Here is a 25,927-nt window from a genome sequence, read left to right as displayed (position 1 = left end):
GTTAACTTTTGACATTACTGAGAAAACTTAAAACTCCTCAGTCTTTTATTATTTTATTCCATTCCAGCTCATATTAGATTTTGCTTACTTTTGGAAATAAACACATATAATTGAGAAAACTGTGCGCAGATTTCTGCATAATATATTATACATAATGCATCTTGATCCTAGCAGAGAACATTTTATTTTCTTATAGAGTTTTGCTTTCTTTCTTGTCAAGCAAAAACAAAGCCATAAATTTAAAAGCATCATGACTAGATCCAGTCTGTGTATCTAAAACTCCCAGAAAAGTAAGAATAAAAATTAAATATGTTTAACTTTCACAAGCCTTTAGTAGTCTAGCATGGCAGCCAGCATCTTTAGACAAGGGTGGAAAGTCCAGCTTATTCCACAGGTAGAATAAAAAAAAAAAAAAAAGAACTAGAATAAGCTCTGTACAAGGAACAGAAAAAAGGCATGCCTCCAGAATTAAGGATACACTAAGTACACTACTCAGTATCATCAATTTGACCAATGTTTTGTGAATGTATGTCGTATGCAGCTGTTTCTTTAGCTGTATGTTGTCAGCTAAAGAAACAGATGGATGACACAATGTGGCGTGGAAGCAGCAAGGGAAAGACCTGGAGCACAGCAATTGCGTAGCAAGGTATAAAGCTTAGATGGAGAACTGCTGGAGAGCACTAGCAGGGCAAACAGAAATTTGTCCCAATGTTTTCAATAAATATGTATTAAAAAATTAATATAAAAAACTTCAATGAATAAAATTTTAGATTTTCTTCAGTAAATTATGGACACTTCTTTGCTACTGTTCTTAACATAGTAGCTAGATTTTAAGTCACAGGATAAAAAATTCAAATGCCAATGGCATCAAGTACTATGAAACAAAGCAGGGCTCAAAAACAAAGATTAAGAGTAGGATGTACTAGTTTACAAACCAGTGCCTCTACATCCCCTCTGCATAACAGGACAGCTGCTCACAGCCCATGCAGAACTGCAACACTGGTCACTGCATGGCATCAGCTGCCTCTGCTTCAATGGGGCAAGAGCCTTTCCTCCAAGATACGGCCACTCCCACTTGTCTATTAAGTCTGCATTTCATCAGGATCAGGGAAAGCCACACTCAGAAATACAAAAGCTTGCAGCCTTTGCAATATTCTCCCAAAATTTATGTACCAGGGCACTATTTGAAATCTATGATAAAAGTAATTTAAACATACGTAGAAAAATGATATAATTTGTGAGGGCAGTGAGTTGTTTCTTTGAGGCATTTTTTTCTTCCTCAAAATAACCCATTACTTACAGCCCAGATGACAGCTCCAAGAGGGGAAAATGGCTGTAACAAATCATGCCTCTTTAATCCTTAAATTTCTAGGGAGATAAGGATATTAAATATTGAATGCTCCTGGTCAGTTGTTCAAGTACCTTGTATTTTTCCCCTCCCTCCCTGCTCATTAACACAATTACCAGGGTCACATGCAGGAGAGCCCCCACCTGACACACATGCCTTGCACACGTGCTGAGAGAGGCTGGGAAGAAAACACTCCTGCTTGCTTTTCAAACTGAAGATAACAACATATGGCATCTGTGTTCTTTGCTTGGACACCTATGCTCAACTTGGTCTTCACAGAGCTGCCCCCACACCTGTAGGACACCAGAGATGGCATGAGAGGCCATACTTTTCCCACGTTTACTATTCCCACCCCATATTAACCTTCTCTTACCCACCGATGTCACTGTTCAGGAAAAAGGCCCCCGCCAGCCCCTTCAGAAGGAAGGGTCCAAACGGGACACAAGGAGTCCCTTGTGTGTCCTGCTCCTGGTGCATGCCCTGTCCTCACTCCCTGGCTACTGACAGCTGCTGCTTCCCACCTTCCTCTCACAGGCTGCTCCAGGGAGGCTCTCCTGGCCATGGAAACTCACCCACACACCGCAGATCATGAAGTCCACACCAGTGTGAAGTACTTGTCTCAGCACCTTACCAAATTCAAATCATATTCTGACTCCCTCTCATTCCTCTCACTATTTTTCTTGCCCACAAACATATGGCAGGTGCTTCAATATCAAAGGATTATTAGTAGACATTTTAATCATCTGGGTAATAATATATTGCCTTTATTTTTTTTTAAGAACATGGAAGATAATTGGAACAAAAGGTGATCTATAAATCCAGCCTGAGACTCTCCGTATCTGGAAAAACACAAGGCCCATTGCTAGAAATCTTACTATATAATAATACAGCTTTTACTTTAAAAAAAAAGATTCAAGAAGATATACTCTCAAAAAAATTTTGAAAACAACCTATTCTAATTCACATCAATATTTTAGAGAATACTGAAAGTATGAGTACAACACACTCTAGAAAAATTATGTGTTCTATTTTACTGCCTGTAGCACATAGAGGATGATACTAATCACAGTTTAAAAACCACATTTCTATGAAAATTAAAAAACAATGAAGCTTGGATAAAAACATTACAAACATGCCTACAGTTAAGTAAGGTATAGAACAGTATATTTTGGGTTTGTCTTACTATAAAACTGCTAATATTTGGGACCTAACTTTCTAATAAGATTTTCCTGTTTTACACAGAACTTGTACTAGAATTTATACACAAACCAACACTATGTCATTATCTGTGAAAAAAGAAATAAAGGTTTGGACAGAATAATCAAAAATTTAAAAGGTGACTATTTTGGCATTTATCTTAGCTAGGTTAAGAACTCCATGCAAGCAATGGAGACAGGCTGCAAAAGAAATATCCAAGGGTACTCATGGACTTCGGGTATCTAAAAATCCACTTATGACAGATAATTACGTTCATACAATTTACCTGTTGCTCACTTACTCATTTATACTTGTGTATCTTGAATTGAGACATGTTAAAACACCACCTACTAGACTGAATTGCATGTAGGTATACTCCTCAACCTAAACTGGAGGTCAAAATCTCAAATTATAGGAAGTTAAAGAAATATTTCTTAAATTGGATTTTCTGTGCCTAGTTTGTACTTGCAATAAACAGAAAGTCCCTGGAATGCATACAACGTTGAACAGAGCAGGTGTCGTTTACATGAGCCAAAAAAAAAAGTAATCACTGCGACTCATGGACCATTGCCCTTCAGAAAAGGTGGGTTAAATTCACACATCAGGTGCCCACTAGTCTGCCCACAACTTCAGGGCAAGAGAACTATTTTTATGTCCTCCAGAAAAAAAGGAAATTAAGCAAGTACACACACATCCTATGGATAACTTCAAAAAAAGCAAAGCTCAGCTTCAGCTCTCATGTGCAATTCATCATGCTGTCCTCTTACAGCATTACAAAAATTACAACCAGGGAGTTCGGCTTAAGTTGAGAACTGTGAATACATTTTACCACATTCAGAATTTTCATCCTTAGTATATTACCATAACAAATTTACTACACCAAAAAGTATCATTCCCAGAAGATAAAAAAATGCTGCAAACTCTAGCACTTATCCTGAAGGATGTTACAGCAAACACCAAGCTTTTGCTCCAGATAGGAGGTCTTCAAGCTCACATGGAGGTGGGGCACCCAGATGCCAGAAAACAGGCCTAAGCCTGACCTAGTGTTACTGTCTTTGAAGTGAGAGGTTTGAAGATTGACTATGATCAAGTGTTTTCCAGTGGACTCTCTCCACTGGTTTTGCTTCCTACTTTTTTGGTTGATGTTCCTACAATAAGCACATTCCATTACAATTCATATTAGGAATGATTGTTTGCCACATCGAACATTATCTTCAGTTTCTCCTCACTTTCAAGAATTTTTATATGCAAAAATGGGACCCTTCATTAGCTCTTTCGGGGTTGGTCTTTTTGGGAGGGGGAAAGAAGCAGGGGAGACATGAACACTATATTCCAAGATAAAGTAAAGACAAATAGTGAAACAAGAAGATAATCAATTTAGTTCTAAGAATTTAAAAAGTAGCTCACTTAGCTATGTTCTGTATTAAAATTTTTGTCTAAACGAGAATCATAATACTACAGGGGAGCAAGGCTGTGTAAGGCTTTCCTTTATTTTTATTATTATTATTATTATTAGTCACTTTATGGACTACCATACATAAAATAAGAGCTTTAAAATAGTTTTAAAACCAATCTCTTGGTCAATCAGGTGGTTGTCATCAATTTACTTGATTTATATTAAAAAAGAAAGAAAAATGTCACCGTTCAGAAAAGCTTTAAGGTTGATATTAATGACAATGAATGGTCTGACTAACAGAGTGAAACTGAAGCCTCTTAAAACTCTTGATCCAATTCTCCCCAAGGTCTGAGCTCCAAGGCATCATTTTTTGGTTTCTGTAAAGAAGTCCTTGTGTTCTATTTTTATTTGCTAGAAAATTACTCCTAGGATTGTTTCACGCAGACCATAGTACTATTCCATAAAGTAAAAATTACTGTGCACCATCTGAACAATGGGCTTTTTCAGTGTAATGTTTTTTGGGAATTACAGTATTAGATTAATGAGATGTGCAAATTTTTTATCAACTCAGTCTCCAAAGCAATGAGTCACTCCTAAATGCAGAACAGCAATAAAATTAAAAACAGCTTATGTGCTGCTGTATTCTACACCCCACAGGTATTAGAACATATGATTAGAACAGATGCAAAAGGTTTCCATTGAAATAAGATGTATAGACATAGAAAGCACTGTAGCAATGTGTGCTGAATCTGTGCTCAATAGCTAAAGAGGTGCTATTAATGCTAAGCAGCTCTAGAAACATCAGCCGAGAAGAAAGCCTGAGTGTCAGACACAGGTATGAGCAAAAGAGACTATTCACAGCAACCAACCACAGGCAGCTAAATGAGAAAACCAGTTCCCTGATGTTCCCCCTGTACTCAGTGGGACTACAATTCCTTCTTCTGGAGAGTATTTCAGAGCACAAGACTAATTTAGGCAATACAAATCAACTTCTGGAAGAGACAGTCTGTCTCCACAACTATCAAGCACACACAAGAATGCTGCTAGCTTGGGTGAGAGCTCAAAATGCACTTTCCTCCCTGCCTAATGCCAACAGCATCCACTGGAGGCAACCAAAACAAGCTAAGCAACAGAGACTGTGTACCAGGTTCTCCTCTTCTCTTAAGAAAATCAAGATACAAGCAATGGAAAAAGGATTCTAAAATAGAATAGTTCAAATTGTACCAAACCTTCTCATGAAAAAACAGACAAGTTTTCAAAGTGGATAGTAATTAATAGATACTCTCTTAAATGGCAATGATATACCATATAAGGAGCAAACAACATTTATCCAAATGCCTCAGTCACCCTCATTTATGGTGCCTAGAGACCTAACAAACAACAGACTGCTAGCAATCTGATAAATTGGTTCTATTCTGAAATCCCTAGAATACTCTATACAGCAAATGGGCCCTGTAAAATGTTTGTAGCCACAGTGGGAAAATTTCCCTTTGTTTACCCTGGTATTTTGGGTTTTCGGCTTACAAAGGCTGGGAATTCTTCCCTGTGCTGACAGAGTACCTTCATTTCCATTTCTGTCTGCTTCCTGACCTATCTCATACTTAACACCTGCTGACATCACAATTTTCGATATATGTTTTGTCAAAGCATTTTTTCAAAACAGGATTTGAAGTCTCCTGTTAGCAGCTGGGGTCATCCATGCCAATGAGACAGGTGTCAACCTGTGGAAGAAATGTCCAGCAGTCACAGGGAGAAAATGGTCCAGCCATTGCCCAAATCCAGAAACTTCTGGAACACAGAAGGTTGGGCCTCCTCACAAACTGTTTCCTTCCAAGGAAATTACAATGTAGGGGGGTGAGGAAAAAGGCAATGGTGTTTACATGCATCTCTTCTTGCCATGCTGCACATTGCATGTGCTCCAAACCCAGGGGCTTCCCACAGAGGGACTAAAGCATCCAAGTTTGATGGCTTTTGGCATGATAAGGACTTCAGCCACACTCTTCAGCCACGGGCTGTACTGTACATAGCAAAAATCCACATGACCATTCCTATAGCCCTCTGTGGCTAAGAAGCAGCATGCAGCACTTGACCCAAAGCAGCACTGGAGCAATGCCACCTGGGGCTGGAGAGGACACCTGCCAGGACACAGCATCCAAATCCCTCCCCTCATCACACCTGAGCAGCCTGTGCAGCCTCACTGGCCCAGCAAACCAGCAAAGCGCAGTTTGGTAGCTACACCATTGGCAAATGCCTCTCCGGCAGCTCACCCTCTCGTCTGAGGGTGTCTCCTTGCTCCCGTGGCTGACAAAATTCCTGCCAGCCAAGTGCAAAACAATGAAAAGCCCTTTCCCAAGTTGGCAGAGATGGGGTTTATACACATCTCAGATTTTCATGGTGCTCTGGTTTGGGATAGCCTACATAATAAAACTAATGATGTATTTTCAGGCAGATCCTGTCTTCCTGGAAATATAAAGGAAGTTGTATTTCCAACTCTTGAATGATGACTAAAATACCAGTTTCATAGAAAAATTTAGTTATGCATACACAGTTAAACAGACTTGAAAGGGAAGTCCATTAGTACAAATAAGAACAAGTTATGGCCTTGCTCCACAGCTGGCAGTACCACATCAGTAAGACCTTTCAAAAAGCCTTATAAAGAGCTAGCAGAGAAAAATCCCTGAGTGACACTCAGAGTAAGCAAAGGTAAATGTTTGCCAGATTAACTGTAAATTGCAGCTGCTTGACTTCAAGAATGTGTTCTGAAAACCCATGAATAATGCCAGTCTTACAAATACAGTCAACTTTCCTAACGTGAAAAATAAAATCTTATGTATGCTGCCAAGAAAGTCTGCCTAGAAACTTTCTGTTTAAGTTTTTTACAGCCTAGGAATAGGATTTCCCCCAAGTCCATCTACCAAATATTCAGGCAATAAGAGGAGGTCATTCAATGTCTAAATCAAGGACTCTTCTTTTTGGATGCGTAAATTGATCCAGAATTTTAAGCTGATGGACTACAAATTTTCCAATGGGGGAAAATTAAAAATGTCTTGGAAACAGCAGAGATAATAATTTCATCTGGCCAAGGTCTGTATTTGCAAACAGCCTGCAGAACCAACAGAACTGGCAAGTCTAAACAGGTTAGTACTTTACAGTACAAAAATTAGAAAAATGGAAAAGATCAATGCCACCTCCTGAACAATATGCTGCAGTCTTTAGTCAGAAGCACAGTACAAATAGATCCATTTCAGAGCAACCCCAAGGGAACCATCAGAGAGGACAGACTCCCTCTGGAACTGGGGCTGGGGCTTTTGCTTTGCAGTGTTGATAAAAGGACAAATGATGCACACATCTCCCAAAATCATACTATCTCAAACCCTGCTTGTTCCCATGGATGAACTTTCTTTTATTTAATGAAGCAAGCACTGCAACAGTGGGTTTCATTATTATTTCATCTCTTCATTTCCCCTGGCTATTAGGAACTCCTAGCTAAATGTAAGCCACCCACAAGTGGCCACATCAACAATCAAACAACCATAGCTATAAACAGGACATGTAGCATCAAAAATACACATTTTCCAGCGGTTTTGGGCTCCATTTACCATTAAAAAAATTAAGAACTAATAGGACATTCTCCAGATGATGTACATTTGATGCATGCTGGAAATAAACCCTAGATTTAGCTGACCCGGCTTTGCGAGAAAATACAATACGAGGGTGAAGGATAACAAAGAGGGAGTGACATCACATGTCACAGGAGACCAAAGGATTTTCTGAGTGCCGTGCAAGGATTGAGCTCTGGGCTGATGTAATGGATTTTGCCACAGTAGAAAGCAGATTTCTGATTGAAGGAACAGCAAATCAAATCCCAAATCCTGTGTTAAACAGGATTTTACCACATTGATTTTTAAGCATATAATGGGACTAAATTAAGTAAATTGTGAGTTGAACTCTGAGTAGGAAATATTTGCAAGATAAAATGTGATACTCCTGTGTACTTCAAACAACCAGGAATCTTTCTAAAATAAATATCATATAGAGGCTGAGCACTGTGCAAAAAATTCAAGCATTGTTCTAAGGAGCTCTTGCTTACAAGCAATTAATCAGTAAGACTAGAAAAAAAAAAATCTTAAACCTTCCAGAGAGAAGTTGTTTCCATTAAAAAAGCACATGGCATACCGCCAATTCTCCCAGACTATCTCCAATGAATCACTGCTTCTTGGGCCTCAGAATGATGCTGTCTCTCTTTCCCTTGGCTGTGTCATCTCATTCCAAGGCTTTATCTCAACACCATACTTTATCATCACACTTATTTATTGTGTAAAGTGTTGAATAATTTTCTACATTCAGATTTTAAAGTATATTAGCAGCATAATTGGTCAAATCTATTGATGTGCTTTCATTTCTTTGTCATGTTTTAGTAGCATTTTAAATACTGTTCACTGTTCTCAGATAGTAACAGGAACTTGAAGATTTTACACATTTTAACCTTCAATATGTTCAAACTGCTTATGGAGTTTGAGCAAACACTATTTCTCCTAAGCATGGGAGGTTTTACTTTAACATATTATTTCAGCATTTTATTTAACAATACAAGCAGTTTAGGAAAGCATCTTATTTCCACTTCACTTTAAATGGCAGATGATGGATAAATTGTAGCTAACATTGGAAAGAGATGTATAAAACCAACCAAGTCCTGATTAAACTCTATTACTAACTCTGGCAATTTTCTCCGCAATTATTTCAAGGACAAGGTTGAAACAGTATTTAATCTTTGCTTATTATAAACAAACATTTCCTTGACACATTACTGTTTTCAAAAGAATTCTTCAAAAATAAATAAGGTCAAAGAAGCTGGACAAAGAATAATTGATTTTTCAGAGAACTACACATGCAATAACATGTTTTTAGAAAAGTATTAAGGGGAGATTACTGAACATATGCTATACTTTTCACCATTTGTAGGAAAAATAAACCCAACTAGCAATGCTTCACTGCTGTTTCTACAGGAACAATGACTTCTGCCTTCAGCTCAGTCTCCACAAAAGCAGGATCTGATAAGGACACTTTTGAGAGCCATCTGATCAACCATGGCTTAAAGCTGTATTTCTAAAATAAAAGACACAGCAATTAAAGGTGATATGGCATAAAAGAGAAGGCTAGTTTTCACCCTGTAACAGACTCCCCAGGTTCAATCTGCAAAACAACTGAAAACTCAAAAACACCAGTGGAGACAATAGGAGGAAGCATATCAAAGGCATATATAAATATATTTCTCCTTTTCACTTCATCCATCCTCCCCTCTTTCAGCTCCCCACCTGTCTGCAGGAAAAAGTTCTCTTTCCTATCCAAGACCTGATTATCCTCTTAGTAAACCATCTGATGAAGGCCATTTAACACATAGGGGACTACAGGTTTATGTGGTGCTTAGAATGAATGCTGCACATCTCAAGAGCATTATTAATGACTTTCTTTGGCAGAAGAAAAATCATTCATATATTCTACAATATCAGATTTTAAGGAAGTTTTTTATATACCTAGGACTGCTTCAGGTCCTACTCTTTTTAGGCCAGTCATATTCAGGAACTAAAATATTATGTGACCATCAGTAGAAACAACACTCACTAATTGTGCTCATGTGGATGTCACTCTACAATTTGATAACAAAAAAAAACTTTATTGTAAATTCCTGAGAAGACTTACAATTAAGTTTAAAAGTATTGGAGCACCAATCTTTTCAATGAACCTAGTATTCCAGCAAAATCTGAGTGAGATCACACAAAAAAAAGCAACATTCAAGTCTACAGGAACATATAATCAGTGCTGGAAGTACTGTCTAAACACATAGCCCAAGAGAAGACAGCTCTCTGCTGCAACTGCCCATAAAACTGGCAATTTTGTGACTAATTGAACAGAAATGGCACATATCTTTTGCAGTGTATCTATTTAGTGAGGGACAAAACTAAGCACTCCTGAGTTGGAGCAGGTATGTACTGGTGGAGTATCGTGAAAGACAAAAGAGTCAGTAACACCCCCTGGTTAATTGCAAAGGATCTTTCTTTACTCCCTGAGTCTTGCCAGCGACTGGGAGCAGTTCATCTTCACGATGGAGAGAAACTGAAGCAGCTTGCTGCACATTGGCCAACCAGCAGTTATTTTCCTATGAATCGCTTGTGTTTTGGAGCAGAAGATGATATTTGCTTTACAGAGGATCAAACTGTTCCCTTTTGTTAGGCGTTTGTTCCCAATCAAAACCACACAGCATAAATGCAAACCCTGAAAATCAATGCAATATTGAAAATTACAAAAAATACTTCAGGAACTAAGAAATTGTTTATGATGCACTTACATGTAATTATAAACTGAATTTTGCAAGTGACTTAAAACATGTTACATCTAAAAAGAACCCCCATATTTTAAGACCTTGTTAAAAAATTTCCAACTAGATAGGCCCATAAGAAAAAGTTGTAAAAATACTGCATTTATCTTCATAAAACATTTTTTTACAGTGTCTGCATTAGCTATAAATATATGCATCAGAAACCTTGTTCCATTGCAGATCCTTTGTATGTCTATTCTTACTATAACTAGAAGACATCTATGATAGCATATAATAAACCTTGCATCTCACCACAAATTTATTAAGACAATGCTGCACACAAGAACTAGAAACCACACTGAATTTTCTGGGAGAAATATTATCAGGGGACAAAATAAAACAAAACACTTGATTCTCATTCAATCCTATTCCTAATTTTGATCTTAACTGTTTACATCTGCGTAGTTTTTTCTTGGAGCTACTGCTATACCCCATGCAAGAGAGCAGCAAATACAGGCAATAAGCTGCAAGGCTTTTGACAGGTTCAGCTCTTGCAAGTCCACTTTGATTAGAACAACACTGAAAGATGGAGACTGTCAGAGAGCAATCACCAGTTATAAAGATATTTGGACAAAGAGAAAGGCTTAAGCCTAACTCAGTGTTTAGGCTTTCTGCTCATTCCATATGCCATCCACTATGATGGAAGAGTCTCCAACTGTATCTTTAGCAAAGTTGCAAAGATCATTCTTTACCTTCATCAGTTTGACTAAATGCTTAAAACCCCCTCACATCTCTGCCTGCCCCAACAGTTAAGCCCTTGCCTCCTGCTCCTCCTCCTCTGCATGGAGGCAGCTCTGTCACTAGCTGAAACCCTCTGGCTCAGCAATGCATAAGTCCTGCCACACCTTTTGAATGTCCTGCTACAAAATGATGCATCTGATGCTGCCAAACTTGAGTGCAGGCTGTGGCAGAAACTGAGCAACTAGAAAGCCCCATTCCTCCTCTCCCTCACAGACCCAGAGAAGCACACAGCCAGCAGTCAAGACAGCAGCAATGGGAATGTCAAAGGAGGAGGTTCAACAGCTGCCACCCCCAGGGATGCCACCTACCCACATTCAGGGCTTGCATCTCCCTTTTCTCTCCCAGCAGGCCTCATATAACCTCTCAGACACCTCTCAACACCCACCCATCAACTCAGCAAACTCCAAAGCAACGCTGGCAATCATCTCAGCAGACATCAGAAATGAGGCCCATCTTCAAAATTTCCACTGCTGCTTGGAAAAGGATGGGTTGACTTCAGCAGCATGCAGAGTAACATCAAACATGTACACCCATTCGAGGCTACAAAGAGAGCTCCTACCCTTCCGTTTTTAATAAAGGATTACATTTAGTTTTGTCCCCCCTCCACAGTAATTTTCTCTTACCCTGCTACAAGAAGTGTAAATGCAAGTAAGAAGAGCATTAAGATGTTTTGCCTGTTTGTTTTGGTTAGAGGGTGTGTGGAGTTTTTTTAAACACATGGCAACATTTTGATTTCTATTCTTAGAAACCATTTGAGGCAAAAAAGGGCCCATGAAAGAACTGAAGTCCACAAATGAACTTCCTTTCTGCTGGGTTTTTCTCAGCCATCTCCCCTCCAGTCATGCCTGCCAAAATCCCATACTTTATAGGGGCATCTGTTCTATTCTCTCCAGGCCAAAAAAGGAGACTTTTCAAGCTCTTACTACAGCCAAGGAAATCTATAGTTCAATGAGCCTAATGTGATTTTTTTTCCCCCATGTCTGCAGCTCCACAACTGCCAAGGGAAAGTCCCTTTCCCCCCTCCCCCTTCCTCCAGCCCCATGCTCCCAATCCAGGCCTCTTTTAAAAGCTGTCCTCCTCCCACTCCCCATCTAACTGCTTTTTACCACATGACTGAGGAACTGAGAACAATTCATTTATTCGTTTATGAGCCATAAATGAAACTCTACATCAACAGCTGAACTGACATATTCTTATGAATCCCTGCACTGCTCTAAGTCCTTCACCCCTGCTGTGAACTTGGTATACTTCATACAACAAGAAATACATAAAAAACCAGTTGCTTTCCCATACTAGTACTACTCCTAGAGTAGGATCACAATAAAGGCAGTCTCACTCGATCTGACTAAAAACTGATTCACACTGCTCAGTACAAACAGCAGGTCACCCTAAACTACACTGCCTGCCCATGATTTAAAGTCACACATTGGCCTTCAGAGGAAAGTTTGGTTCCTTCCACTAACACCAGAAGAACAGAGCAGTACAGACATCATACTCCACATGCCAACTTCACTGTAAGGTGGCTTTATCCAAGTGCAATGCATTTCTTTCAATAACTTACAGTTTATGGTGAAAAACAGAGAGCACCACAATTCTATCAATTCCCCATGAAATAACAGTTTTAATGTGTTTCAAATAAGCAGACGTTCTAGAATGTATCACTGGTGTAAGGCTTCAGTGCAACCACAGTAGCAAGCGCAGGCCACAAGCATCACTGCTGTGGCTTTCAGTGAAATCTGCAGAAGGAGACCAGAAAAAATCTGAACCTAACAAAACAACCCCAGACATTTGCATCAGAAACAGGAGATGAGAAAATTAAGCTGAGCAGTAGGTATATATTTTTATGTCTTACAATCAGTATTTGCACAATACCTCTAAAAGTGCCTCACGTACCTCATTTTGTTATGGGCAAAGGCTAATGGCAAGTCTGAAAAGCTCCTTTTTCCTCTACGAGCAAAATAAGTCTCATAATTTAAGACACACAAAGGATGTAAGAATATATTAATTGGCAAATGAGCCCTATTTTTAATTATTTATTTAGATTTTCTGGCTAGACACAATCTTGCTCACATATGTCTTCAAGAAGCAGGAATAGTCCTAGCAGGGAAAAGTGGCAGGTTTTCAGCCTAAGATTGTTTAGTACCAGGCGTGAAGACCAAAGCTAATATCTGTGCCCACTCTACACAGCTCTTTGTGGCTCAGCCTGTAAATGCATAACTTCACTGGCAGGCTGTATCTATGAGCTGAATACATAAGCTCTTCCCCTCACAAAAAGGAAAAAAAAATTAAAAATCAAAGCTAAGCTCTACATCTGGAAGAAAAAACACAATTAAAAGAAGAGGAATACACTTCTGACATTGCCCAGTTCTCTGCTGAAATCAAGATTAAGAGGCATGTTTATGAGCAAAACTAAGTCAGTATTTTCAAATTTGTTTTTAGAGAAAATCTTAGTTCTACCATTCATAAAATTCAATAGGTAATTACACAGCTAGGCAAACGTCCTTATGGGAAAGTAGTAGAATAATGAATTCCCTACATAATTATTTATAGCTGTGTTTTTGAGTGAACACAGTATAACAGGCATCAAGCCAATATTTAAAGGAAAAAAAACCAGATTTGTAAAACCTTAAATATTTCTGTAAGCTGGTCCATAGACAACAGCCTATCTCACAATCTAATCTGCCTTTGCAATACATAAAAATCCCAACAACTTATTCTGCCTCTGTGATTAATCATTATGATTTAAAATAAAACCTTGACAAAGACGGGTCCAAAGCACAACCACAAAATATGTAATGCTATCAGAACATGCAATTTGCTCAAAATAATGTTCCTGGGAAGTGCCATAGTGTCATGTGCAAACTATTTTGTCTGATCCGTATTTTGAAGAAACCCTCGGGAACAAAATCATTACCAAGCATCAGTCAAAATGGCAACAACTAGAGATCAGATCCAATTCATTCTTTCATAACTAACCCTAAGAACAAGCTGCTTGTCATTCCAAAGCTCAAAAAAGATGATGAAAACTGTATAACACAATGTCCTTTAGCTCCCTAAAGACAACTGATTATATTCAGTTAGGAGCTGACTGGTGTGCAATGATGCTTCTGCTTTTCAAACACACAGCTTAATTGCCAATACAACTTCACAAGAAAACAGAGAGGAAAAAATTTCCCTCTCCTGCTATTGAAAAGACAAGCAGTAGCTGCTACCAAATAAAAAGAAAGACAAATTGTTGTTATTTTCTTAAGCTCAAATATCATCAATAATATGCTGGAGAGAAAGCTAAACAAACATTTTTTTTTGTAACAAACAAATAGAACATGATCCAAAACATTACCCTAAAATCTCGTAGCTTTTATAGCGTCACAAGTAAAAATTAAAATAAAAATCTATATCAATACATAAAATTCACAGCACAAAGGAGCTTTAACTGGATTGAAGAGAATGGGGTTTTAATTTTTATATTGTATACAGATGCTCTTGCTCCAGTTTAAGCCTTCTTTTATACACATTAGAAACAATACTGGATAGATTGCTCTGCTCTACTTCAGCACTCCACAAAACAGATTTAAATGGAAAAGATCATAGCACACAGGGCTGTGCAGAGCACATTTCATTCTTCTTATATAACAGCAGGAGTTTTCAAGCAATTTGAATGTTACTTGGTTTCATTTGAAGGAGAGAGAACAAAGTTGGCATTATTTTTATTACTGTAGCATGTGGTATGCATAGCAGGAAAGCTGCCAGGTATATACTGGAGTATGTCCTTAAGGAAATACTAAAACACAAACAATAATGCTTTATCTGTGTTAGCAACAGACATGAAGTCCCTCCCTCCTGCAGCAGCTTTAACTTAAATGCCCAGCAGCTCTGTGGATTCAAAAGACTGAATCCTATCTCCTTGCTCTTGCCAAAAACCTCAATTGCCTTCAATGTGCATAACATTTCCTTAGGACTAAATATATTTGTCTTTTTTTGTCCAGCCACAATATATTTCTCTGTTAGGAAATACCCACTTTCCATCGATGCTTATGACAAGAACCTGCACACCTCTCAGAGCTCCCACAGCTTAAGGACAGGCCAGCTAAATATGACACCTTCCTTCCAAACATTCTTTCTTCCTTATGAGGAATGCAGACAGATCTTAGTGACAAATGCTCAGGACAATCCCAGGATTCCTTCTTCAGTGCAGAGGGGAGTACTTGTAGAGATGCACATAAAAGTTGCAGGACAAGAACTAAATGGGAAAGGAAACAGGAACCCAGAGAGGGAAAGGAGGTTGGAGAAACAAAAGGCAGCTATAGGCATCATAAGCATTGCTGAAACAAACAGGTTATGTATATCCCATGTCTAGATCAAAACCACTGTCAAATAACTCCACAAATCCCTTTTTAAGGAAGAACTGACTTCCTGGTTTTAAGATAGCACTAAAATAAAATAACAAGAAATGAACATCATTGAGTCTATATGGTTTAAATTCATATGTCTGCCCTGCTTTTCTGCAATTTTCATCCATCTTGAAGAAACACAAAAGTTAATGGATTTACTTTTTCCCCTACAAATAAATGGTTATTGCAAATCAATTATTCTCATTTATACCGTGTAAAATATCCTGCCAGATAGCCAGAGACAAACAATATGTAGACCAAGAGGGTTTCTGGGGAGGGCACAGCAGCTGAGCCAGCAGAAAACTGCCCCCATTCTGTTTAATACCTGGAGCACTGGGCACCCTGGTCATGTTGGTGGCAATTCTTCCTTAGTGCAAGAGAAACCTAACTGTCCCAGGAGAAGAATCAGAGCAGGAAAGCCTGTTGAAGGCACAATCCAAGTTCTGACACAAACCTCTCAGCAGCAACTGTGAAGAGGCATTTCTCTCTTTTATCTGCTACATCTTGAACAGCTCTGCCTGTACATTACTTGCTAGGAATGTTTTGTGGGGATTTTTTTGTAATTTACTCAGGATAATTTCACATAATGTATTTATTCATTAATTCATTTATCCATTAACATCCCTTCATTATCTTCAGTGACAATAGCATTTCAAAACTGAGTTTTGCTTCAGCTATCTATGAAATCTCTGATTTTTCACAGAAGCCTATTCACCTTTTAATCATTTGTATTACATCACTCAAATAACTACTAAATTTTGATTTATTTCAGGGATTTTGATTTATTTCTTCTGTAAAATCTACACTTGAAGTCACACTCCCTTTAGAACCCTCAGAAAGATATAGACACACTTAGACTACAGCTCACCAACCCTGCTTTCTATGCTAGTTTTGGAGATTTGATAAATCGTGGCTCACAGTCTGTAGAGACAACCAGATCTCCAATGACTACACAAGCCCACCTCAACATCACTACTTTTTTGATGATCCACCTCCTTGTGGATCCTCCTTTCCCTGCTCCCCACCATGACAAGAGGAGCAAGAGGATATACTTGAAACTAACTTCAGATTTCTTTTAGGTAAACAAGAAAGGCAAAGAAGCATGTGCAGCTGGTGTAAAATAAACACTCATACTCTGCTAAAAATGTTCCAGGCTGAATTGAATATCCACAAGGAGCTAAGGAAAACAGCAACACAGAATTCCTTACAAAGATTCCTTGGAAATGGGAGATCCTTTTGCTACTCTCAACCACTACCAGGACTGGATTTTTTCACAGTATTTTAAGACAGGACAAAATATCCCAAACAAGTAATTTACTTGATCCAGGGTTTCCACCTTGATATTGTTTACTGCCATGCCCATGATCAATTAATACTTCATGTCTATGTCCAACTGACACAGAAATGTAATAAGGGCCTGACTTTATCAAATCCACAGCCTACCACAAAACCTACCAATACAATTATAGCAGGACAAAGTCAAACAATTTTGTAAACAGAAGATGTGTACTGATACAATCAATGCAACATCCGTGGAGTCATTAAATGTTTGGGGATGAAGGAACATGCAAAACAAGCTAGTAGAGAAGGAGGTGTGATGCCTGCTTATGGTAAAACAAAAAACTCTGCTATGAAAGCTCCCAAATTCCAGAACCTCTCTGAAAAAGATGGCAAAGTCTGCACTGACAATACCGTGGCTTAAATCAGCTGGGCATGAAGAACTCTGTTTCCGACTCTGCACAGGCTTGGTCACTGTGGGTGCTTTGGGTACCATTTCTGCTCTCCAACTTGTCAGCCACACGCCCATTGACACACACCCTCAAAAGCACAGTCTCAGCAGCACTGTCCTGCAGCCACAGCCACGCTGGACTCTGGATACACTTCCAGATAGCCTCTCCTGGCCAGATGGAGCTGTCCTCCAAGCACCCACACTGATCTGGGATCCCCATGATGTTCCACTAGGATCTCTCCCTTTGAAGGAGTCACACAGACACCAGGGCACGGGAGCCTACAACACCACCCCATCTTCTACAGGCTCTTTCCAGCATCGGTGCAATGGGGACAAATGCTGCCAGGGATTTTCCCTCCAACCCTGCCTTAAAATAACACTGGGATGTGGGAGGAAAGTGTCTAGGTTAACACTGCCTCATGCAGCACTATTTTAAGCAGGAAAACCCTGAGGATTGTTAGGGTTTTGATTTCTTCTTCCACGTGGTGACACTTTAGGCACTTCCATCAGACTCTGTCTCCTCCTCCAGCTTTAATCACCTGATGCCATTAGAGTAACAAAAATAAGGATAACTACTATACATGGAAATGAATGAGAAAAGAAAAAGTATTTTTATGCCAAGATCAAAACAATAGCAACCAAATATTTTTCATTGTGCCAGAAGAGACTTCTGCTATTTTTCAGACTACAGCATCACTCTGATTAGACAACTTACCAAAAAAAAAATTAAAATTACATTTTGAACATTTACACCAGCAAGCCATCCAGTCTTTCACAAGCTGAAAAACTCATACCTGGCGTACGAAACTGTTGGAGGTAGTGTCAGAAGATGTACTCCCATCTGATCCTTTAAATCTGTTTTTCCTTCTTGCCCCTTTACCGTAAGACTGTTTAAAAAAAAAAAAAAAAGAAGAAAACACAGATTAGAGAAACAGCATTACAGCATTAGTTTGTGTTGCAAAGAAAGTTTCCTGTGTCTCCTAGGCTAGCAGGGATTCAGATTATCAGCTTTGTGCCAATCAATAAGCACATATTCAGTAAGTAACTGATGGGATGTGTGTGCAAGTGCTCACCAAGCTCGGTCAATTGAGCCCTAAATGTTTTGCTGTTGTTGGGGTTTTTTCACATTTGGGTTTCGAAAAGCATTTATAGACTCGCAGAGATGTAGAATTATTCATCCAAGTCACAGTGATTAAAAAGTACAGTTTGTTGTGCAGCTAGTTTAAATAAACAAGGTAGGACAGGAGGCACTGGAGCAGTCTCCAGTACAGCACAGCTACGAGCAAAGTCAGCTGAGGGAACATTAAATGACAAGAAGTGAAAAACAACTTGTTGATTGAGACACAATCTTACAACTGAGGGAGATTTCACAATAATAATTTTTTACAGTAAGTTCAAGAAAGTAAAAGCAGTATAACAATAAAAAAGGACTATATTTATAACTGGGTAAGGGATAATATGCAACTAAAAAGCAAAGGCATCATTTTTATCTACTAGGAATTTAAAGAGACATTAAGAGAAAGCTACAGTTGGCTGAAACAAAACTTTGAAACTATGGTTTAGAAACACATAAAATCATGGTTTAGAAACAAAGCAAATGCAGGCATGTGTCCACAAAAAGCTATTTGCTCTGTGCATTGAAAGTGGATCATCAATAAATATCTTTACAATAAGTTGCAAGGAAAAAAAAAAGAAATGGTTCAAAACTATGTTATTTGCAACCACTTATTTCTGTGTAAATGAGTTCAAACTGTGTAGACTGTAAACTGTGCCACAACACCACCTCTGGGCTGGGCAACTTCAGAGCATTGGGCCTGAGTTTACTGGTTCTCATAGTAGGGAAGAGTGGGCTCCAGTGCAGGCTGAAACACTTAAAATCTCATACTGGCAGATTTTTAATATTGTTTCTTCAAAATCTGAGTGCTGTTCTTATCAGTAACACATATGGTAAGTATGATGAATATTTTGCAATCTAAGAGTATCTGAGGACGACAACAGAGAGCCACTACTAACTTCAGATCATTTGACAAATCCAGGTAACATGCCTCCACAAGATGCAAGAGAACAATCTCAAACTGTATCTGTGTTGATTCTGGGCGAGTTTGGAGCACTGGTTGAAATCTAATATACCAATCTTTTAGAAAGGATGACTCAAGAAACAACAGTTCTGTCAGCTGGACACGCACCCTCAGTAAAAGTAGTATCTGTTTTGTCACTAACCTAACAATGACCTACAACAAAGCAATGTTGTATCCCCCAAAAAGTAGATTTATGGAAAAGACATTTTTCCAAGCTCATATGATTTCTTCTAAACCGCAAAACAGCCATGTAAGAAATTTCTGAAGGGCACCCCAACTGATTCTACATGTGCTGGTCAGGGTAGAACTATAACAAAAACAGCATGCTGCACATTATGGGGGTGAAAATAGGACTTTCTGATGAGTCTAGGACAGTAACCCAGCAGGTCTTAAAGTACAAAATTAAATTTCAATCAGGAATAGTTTTACATGGTTGCATTTCTAAAAGGAATCTTTTATAATAGAAGAATTTTTTGGTAATAGAATGGTCTTCCTAGATCAGTAAGAATTAGTAGATTAGAACCACTGTTACAAGAAAATTGTTAAAAATATTTTCCAGTTATAATAGACAGTTCTATCAGAACCATCTTTTTCCACCTAACATAATTAATATACTCTTCCACCTAATATAATATTAAAGTACTTAAAATACACAAAAAGTACAGTAAATACACAGCAGTATTCTACAAATAAAACAACATCTTTAGATCAAAATTTACCTGTTATGAATGGTTCCTATTGAGTTAACAGACTGTGGCTACCCACAAACATTCTGAACTCCTTTCCTACAATTTTTGTGGAAGAATATAGAAATATACTTACAAAAAAATGAAGAATTTCTAACATTTATAAAGCATATAATGCATCTACATGAGGATCACACTAACTAGGCAATTTCATAAATGGTGTACAGTACAATATTGTGTAATTTCCAAGGAGATAATTAAAAAAATGTACACATATGCTCTTTCACAGTCACATTTTTTGTATTTGTCTCCAGTTTCTACAATATTTATTTTATTTGAAGTATCATAGTGCTCAGTTTGAGACAAAAAATTATGAGAAAGGCAAAAGAGGGACTGAGTCTAGAGTGATAAGGATAAAACAGATAAGAGCAGAAAAAGAACGTTACAAGCACAGATAGAGAAGTATGCATTTTATCTGTGTAGCAATGACTAAAAGCATTTATTTCTGGCAACATCACAGCAGATGCAGCTCAGGCTGAAACTCACCTTGATTCTTCAGTTTGAGGAGGATTTTTGTGCACAGCAAAATGCACATTTTTGTTCTAGTGTTCTGTAAGTGAAAACTATTTAGAAGCATAAGCTACATACTAACTTTAAACACAAAAAAACCTGTTGACATGACGGCAGGCCGTGGCTACAGATTGTAGGCAGAGTCAGTTTCACACCTGCCTCTTTGCACAGACCAATTTTCAGTCAGAGAAAAGGGGGACAACTTTGGTATGTGGGAAAACTGGGATATGATGACTCTTCTCATTATTTTAAATGATGCTAATCGGGGACTACCTTTGTCTTCCACACCTTTCAAGCTTATTCCCACAGTCAGAAATGCCTGTGTATTTTTTCCATAAGATCTTAATGCGAGAAGGAGGCCTTTGACCAAAAAAAAAAAAGAAAAAAGTAATGATCTATCAGGTACTTTCAATTCTCAGAAAAAAAAAAAAAGAACATTTTTCCCCAATATGTTACTGTGATTTTCATGCTAAAATTCATTCCCTTATCTGTGTTCTGTGCAGCAGTTGGCTGCAATTAGGTAGCTAAAAATAAAGGGCTGAATCACGACATGAGGACATTGGCCAGTAAAAGCAGCAACACGGGGCAGTGTTCTTAACCTATATGGTAGCTGTACCTAACAGAACAACTACCAGAGAGCGAATGCCTCAGCACCCCTGTGATGTCTCCAGTGCCCAGTGGTGGCAACCTCAAAACCCAGCAGGGCAGGGTTGGCACACCATAATTTTCCCCAGCTGATCTGAATACAACTGACTCCAGCCCTGTGAACAAGCCTGTTTATATAAAAAGTTTGCTGACAGTAATGTTCTCATGGATTTTAGCAGAACATCTTACACAAACATAAAGTTACGTATACATGTGTTTACAAGACCAAAAGTGTAGCTTTGTTTATTAGTCAGATGTGTGAAATTCTTTTAAAATTGGCTGAGTTGCCAGAGACAAAAAATAAAATACACACATTTATGTTCTAAAGATTCATAAAATACCTGGAAAACAACATGAAAACTTACCAAAAAAAAACCACAAACCAAAAACAAAAACAAACTAAGGTAGTTCTGTAAAAAACATTTCATCAACCAAGTCTTAACAAAGCAAAGAAAGACTCTGCTTTCCAACTCTGATTAGAAAGTATATTGTACAACCTTTATTCAACCCATGTAATCAAATGAAATGTGGGAATCATATGAAGCATTAAAGGCATACATAGCAGTTTTCTGATAATTAACAGTTTTATATACAATTACTTGTTATTGTAAACAGACGAGATCAATGCTGCTCAGTGAAATCCTTTAATTTTAATGAGGTTCTGTCTCAACACATAAAAAACATGCATCTGTAACATTTAATCCTGTAACACACATGACAAGCAGAGGGCATAGTTTATCCCTGTAGGCAAAATACTATCATCTGGAAGAGGAAATATAAAACATTTAAAACTCCCAACTATCTACAACCAGGGAACTGATCTTCAGTGAGAGTCTTAAAATGCCCTTCACCAGTAACTACTCTAATGGTATTTTATAGCAAAGCAGTGGTGAGGACTATAAAAAGGATGAGTCTGAACTTTACCTATCTGTCACAGGTAAAATAGCACCAGTCATTGAGACTGATGGCAGGTGGCAGAGGTAAACCCTTAAAAACTGGTCTCATGAAGGAAGGGCACAGATGATTTAGGCAGTAGAGTCACTGACACCAAGTCAGGTCCCCAAACAAAGATGCAAGAAATAAATTGGAGAAAACAAAACCAGAAAATAAAATTTCAGAGCTACAACGAATCTTAAATCATCTCGGATGTAACTACAAAAATCAAAAGAACACCTAAAGGTAAAAAGTGACCCCCTGAAGGATTAGGGAATTGCTAGAAGGTCAGAAACGCAAAAATGCACTAAGTATTTCTCCATATGCAAAAGCTTCAAAAATATTTAAAGATGTACATGTTCCATACCCAGAATAGCATGTCAGGACAGTGCAGAATATACACACCCAGCTCCATCCTCTCCTTAAAAGAACAGTCACTGCTACTTTAAGCAATTCCTTACAACAAGGCAACAAATGTTCCTATGGGTCAGGCCCCCTGGGCCCTCTCTGGCCACTGGCCAGGCTTGCCACCACTCAGAAATGATACCCTCCAGCATCAGCTGCATAGCTGCAGCCACCTCCACCCTCACCCAACAGAAAAAGACATGAATAAGAAATCATACTAATCTCTTAAAGGAGTAGAGGCTTCTGACCACACAGCCAAGGGCTGGGAGATGTACACAGACCTTGGTGATGTGCTCCCCCCTACTCCCCAGCTCCCTTCCATGACGGGAATGAGGGCAAGAGGGCAAGGTAGGATACAGCAATGTATCCTGGCTTGCCTCCACCTCAGGGGCGGGGTTTTGAGTCACCCTACATGGTCAACATCAGGGCAGTCCTGTGACAGGCACTCTGCTCTGTGACATACCCTCAGCAGAAGTTGCCTGAGGAGCACAGACTCATGTTACCATAGCAGAAAAGAATCCCCAGCTTAGGTCTCAAAACTTGGATTTTTCCAAACAAGTAACATTTGCTATTGGGACAAAACTCAGAAATAACAGGACTTCCTATCAGGAATCCTATCAAATTGAGGATCTCCATATACAGTCATCAAGTTCACGCAAGCTACAGGGATGAGTCTGCAAAGTCCATTTCACAGTCATTTATAAAATCCGACACCGACACCAAAACAAAAATCCATCCAAACAAAAAACCTTAAGCCTCCACAAATAATTTACTTCTCAAAACTTGCAAATATAATACATAAATAAGTATTTGACGGATGCTTCTTTTTCCCCATTAAAAGGAAAGAAAACTAATTTCTGCCGAGCAATCTGTAATGGTTAAATCTTAGATGCTCTTTTCTGCTGGCCTGTGATAAAGCCTTGCCAACACTGCATCTAGAAACAGCCCTATTCTCACCAGTTCCTATACTTGTAAGCCATCTCCCAGTGCTCTCACCCTGGCCTCAGACCAGGTCATCTGGCAGTTTCCACCTGCCAGACAAGAATCTGGGAACTTGGCTGGCTCTCCTCCTCCCCAGTGGCTTGGAAACCCACCTCGGCGCAAACCTGCTGCACATCTATTTGTAATGCCAGTGATGAAGATGTCAGCTCCCAACTCAGCAAAACAGGAGCACACAACAGCAGAAGGTGCTGAAGCTCATGCCCAAACCCCACTGTGCCTCCTGCAGCCTTTTAAAACTGGCAACTATAGTTGTAGGCCACGTGCCTGTACCTCCCCACCTGCTCTCCACAGATTTCTGTACTTCACTGACACAAGCAAACAGAAAGAAATCCGACTGTGACAGAAGGATGCCTGCAGGACCAACAGCCAACTATGAGGCAGCTTCCCTCTGCTAAGGGTCTGCTACCCTGAGGACAGAGACCAAGGCAAGCCCTTGGAGGCAGGTTCCTTGATTTATAAAGTCTTCTATCCTGGCACAGGAAAGAACTGAGTAAAAGAAGCAGAAGAAAAGTAACTGAGACTCCAGCCTTGGAATAGCACAGGAACTTTTCATCTGTACAGACAAAACAAGACAAAACCAGAGATTGCCTCTAGAAGATGGTTACCAGATACACAAATAAGTCAGGACTGAAAGCGCTGAACTGTTTCAGAGGGATTTTATACTCTAGGATAATGCAAAGAACAACTACTATATCCCATTTATGCTGATAATGTATAATACCCGAGTGGAAAATATCTTTGGAAGAGGTGAGTATGCAAAATCACCTTCCACTGCTTGAGTACAGGGTAATGGAAAAAACCCCCAAAGAGCAGAGGAGAATCATCGGAAAAGTAATAGCTGAAACCTGAAAGGCTTTCTTCAGTGACGGAGTATTAAAATTTATTTTTGTCAGTAAGGAATACAACACTGAAAGGAGATTACCACATCTGAAGAGAAAGCACTACCCCTTGCTGAGGGCCATGAGGAAGTCCAATGAATGGAACTGGATTTTATCTCTTCTTCATTTGTATATGCTCCACTGAATTGCTGCCACATTGGATCTGGCTTCTAGGGATGCTGCCAGAGGAGAGTAAAACCTTCAATACCTCTATAATGAATGGGTATTGTTATTATTAAGTAAGCAAAGGGATATCAATTTTGTTCATTTATGGCTTACAAATTATTCTTCCAAGTCAGTACTGGGAAATACATGGTTGCAAAATGTTTGTTTGAAGAACAGGTAAACACAGTATGAATTGTGATAAATCAACTCAGCTGAAAGCAGCAGAGAGCAGTGTGATTAATCTGCTGAGAATAAATCTCTGGATGTTCTTTCCATTCCTCATTACCACAAGACAGGCAATGAAGGGATGGTGCTATGCAACTGAGAAGGTAGCTGGAAACTCAGGAAGGACAACAGCCAGAGTAAGGGCCTGTAACTAAGCTGATTTTCTGGAATCATCACATGCACATGACTCTAAAACTCACCTTAACATCAATCATAGTTGATAGAGAAGGAAAACTGAACAAGCCTGTCCCCTAGCCTCATGCATTCAGTTTACCCTCAGCAATGCAAGCTGGAAAACAAGCCAAGCACTCCAGGGATGATGAAACCTTTAGACTTGGAAGGCAGAAGCACTTAACAGTACCATGTAACAGAGGAAATCTAAATGCAGGTGAAAGAGCTGAAGAAAACAATCAAGAAGAGAATTGCTTTCACTTAAAATGTGTCAGGTTGTTAGGACGTGCACTGACAGATGATGCATAAGCAGGCAAGAAAAAGAACAGAAGGAAAATAATGAGGAATAGGAAAGAATTCATCCAGTGTAAGATACCTTCTCCCTCCACAAGGTAGTCTGTAGTTGCTTGATAGAAGTTTTCATTATGTTTTCTTTGAAAAATCTTTGTGTAATTTACTCATCTGATTTGCTATGACGTTCCCTAATGCACAGCACAGGAAGCTTTACGATGAGAAAACAGCAATAGAAATTGAATCTAATGATTTTTGAGGACTGAGGGACTTTGAAGTAGGATCATAAGAAAATTACATGGGAGGGAGGGAGGGGAAAAAAGAAGAGAGACTAAGAGTTACCATGAAAGACATTAATATGCTATGTTGTATTATAAAAAAATCAGACTAGTATCTGGGTTAATTAAAATTATTAAACTGAATATTCTACTAATTTGGATTCCTAAAATAAAGGGGTTCTTGAAATAAAGAACTAAAAAGAAGATTGCAGTTGATTAAAAAAAAACAAAAAACAAAAAACTGATCACCAAACACTGATACATTTGAACAGTTTGCTTCTTTTATGATTTCATAAAACCAAATGCTGATTTTATTACAAAAGGGCCACACCTAAAACTACCACTTTGCACTGACATATACCTGGACATTGTGAATAAGTCCACAGTGTAACTGTTAGCATGCAGATTTGCCTGGAAAAAAC

The 25,927-nt window shown here is 38.8% G+C and overlaps 1 protein-coding gene across 11 annotated transcripts in view; it reads right to left on the bottom strand.

The window, feature by feature from the left end:
- The window catches only part of LOC125327582 (voltage-dependent L-type calcium channel subunit beta-2), a 248,532-nt gene that overhangs the window by 219,895 nt on the left and 2,710 nt on the right, over positions 1–25,927 (bottom strand). For all 11 annotated transcript variants that reach the window (XM_048307371.1, XM_048307380.1, XM_048307396.1 and 8 more), the window contains exon 2: positions 17,973–18,065. In XM_048307371.1, coding sequence (XP_048163328.1) covers positions 17,973–18,065 — 93 coding nt within the window. The remainder of the gene's footprint in view (positions 1–17,972; positions 18,066–25,927) is intronic.

The sequence above is a fragment of the Corvus hawaiiensis genome, chromosome 1 (genome assembly GCF_020740725.1).
Source record: "Corvus hawaiiensis isolate bCorHaw1 chromosome 1, bCorHaw1.pri.cur, whole genome shotgun sequence".
Classification (NCBI taxonomy): domain Eukaryota; kingdom Metazoa; phylum Chordata; class Aves; order Passeriformes; family Corvidae; genus Corvus; species Corvus hawaiiensis.
This window is presented reverse-complemented; position numbering and strand designations above follow the sequence as displayed.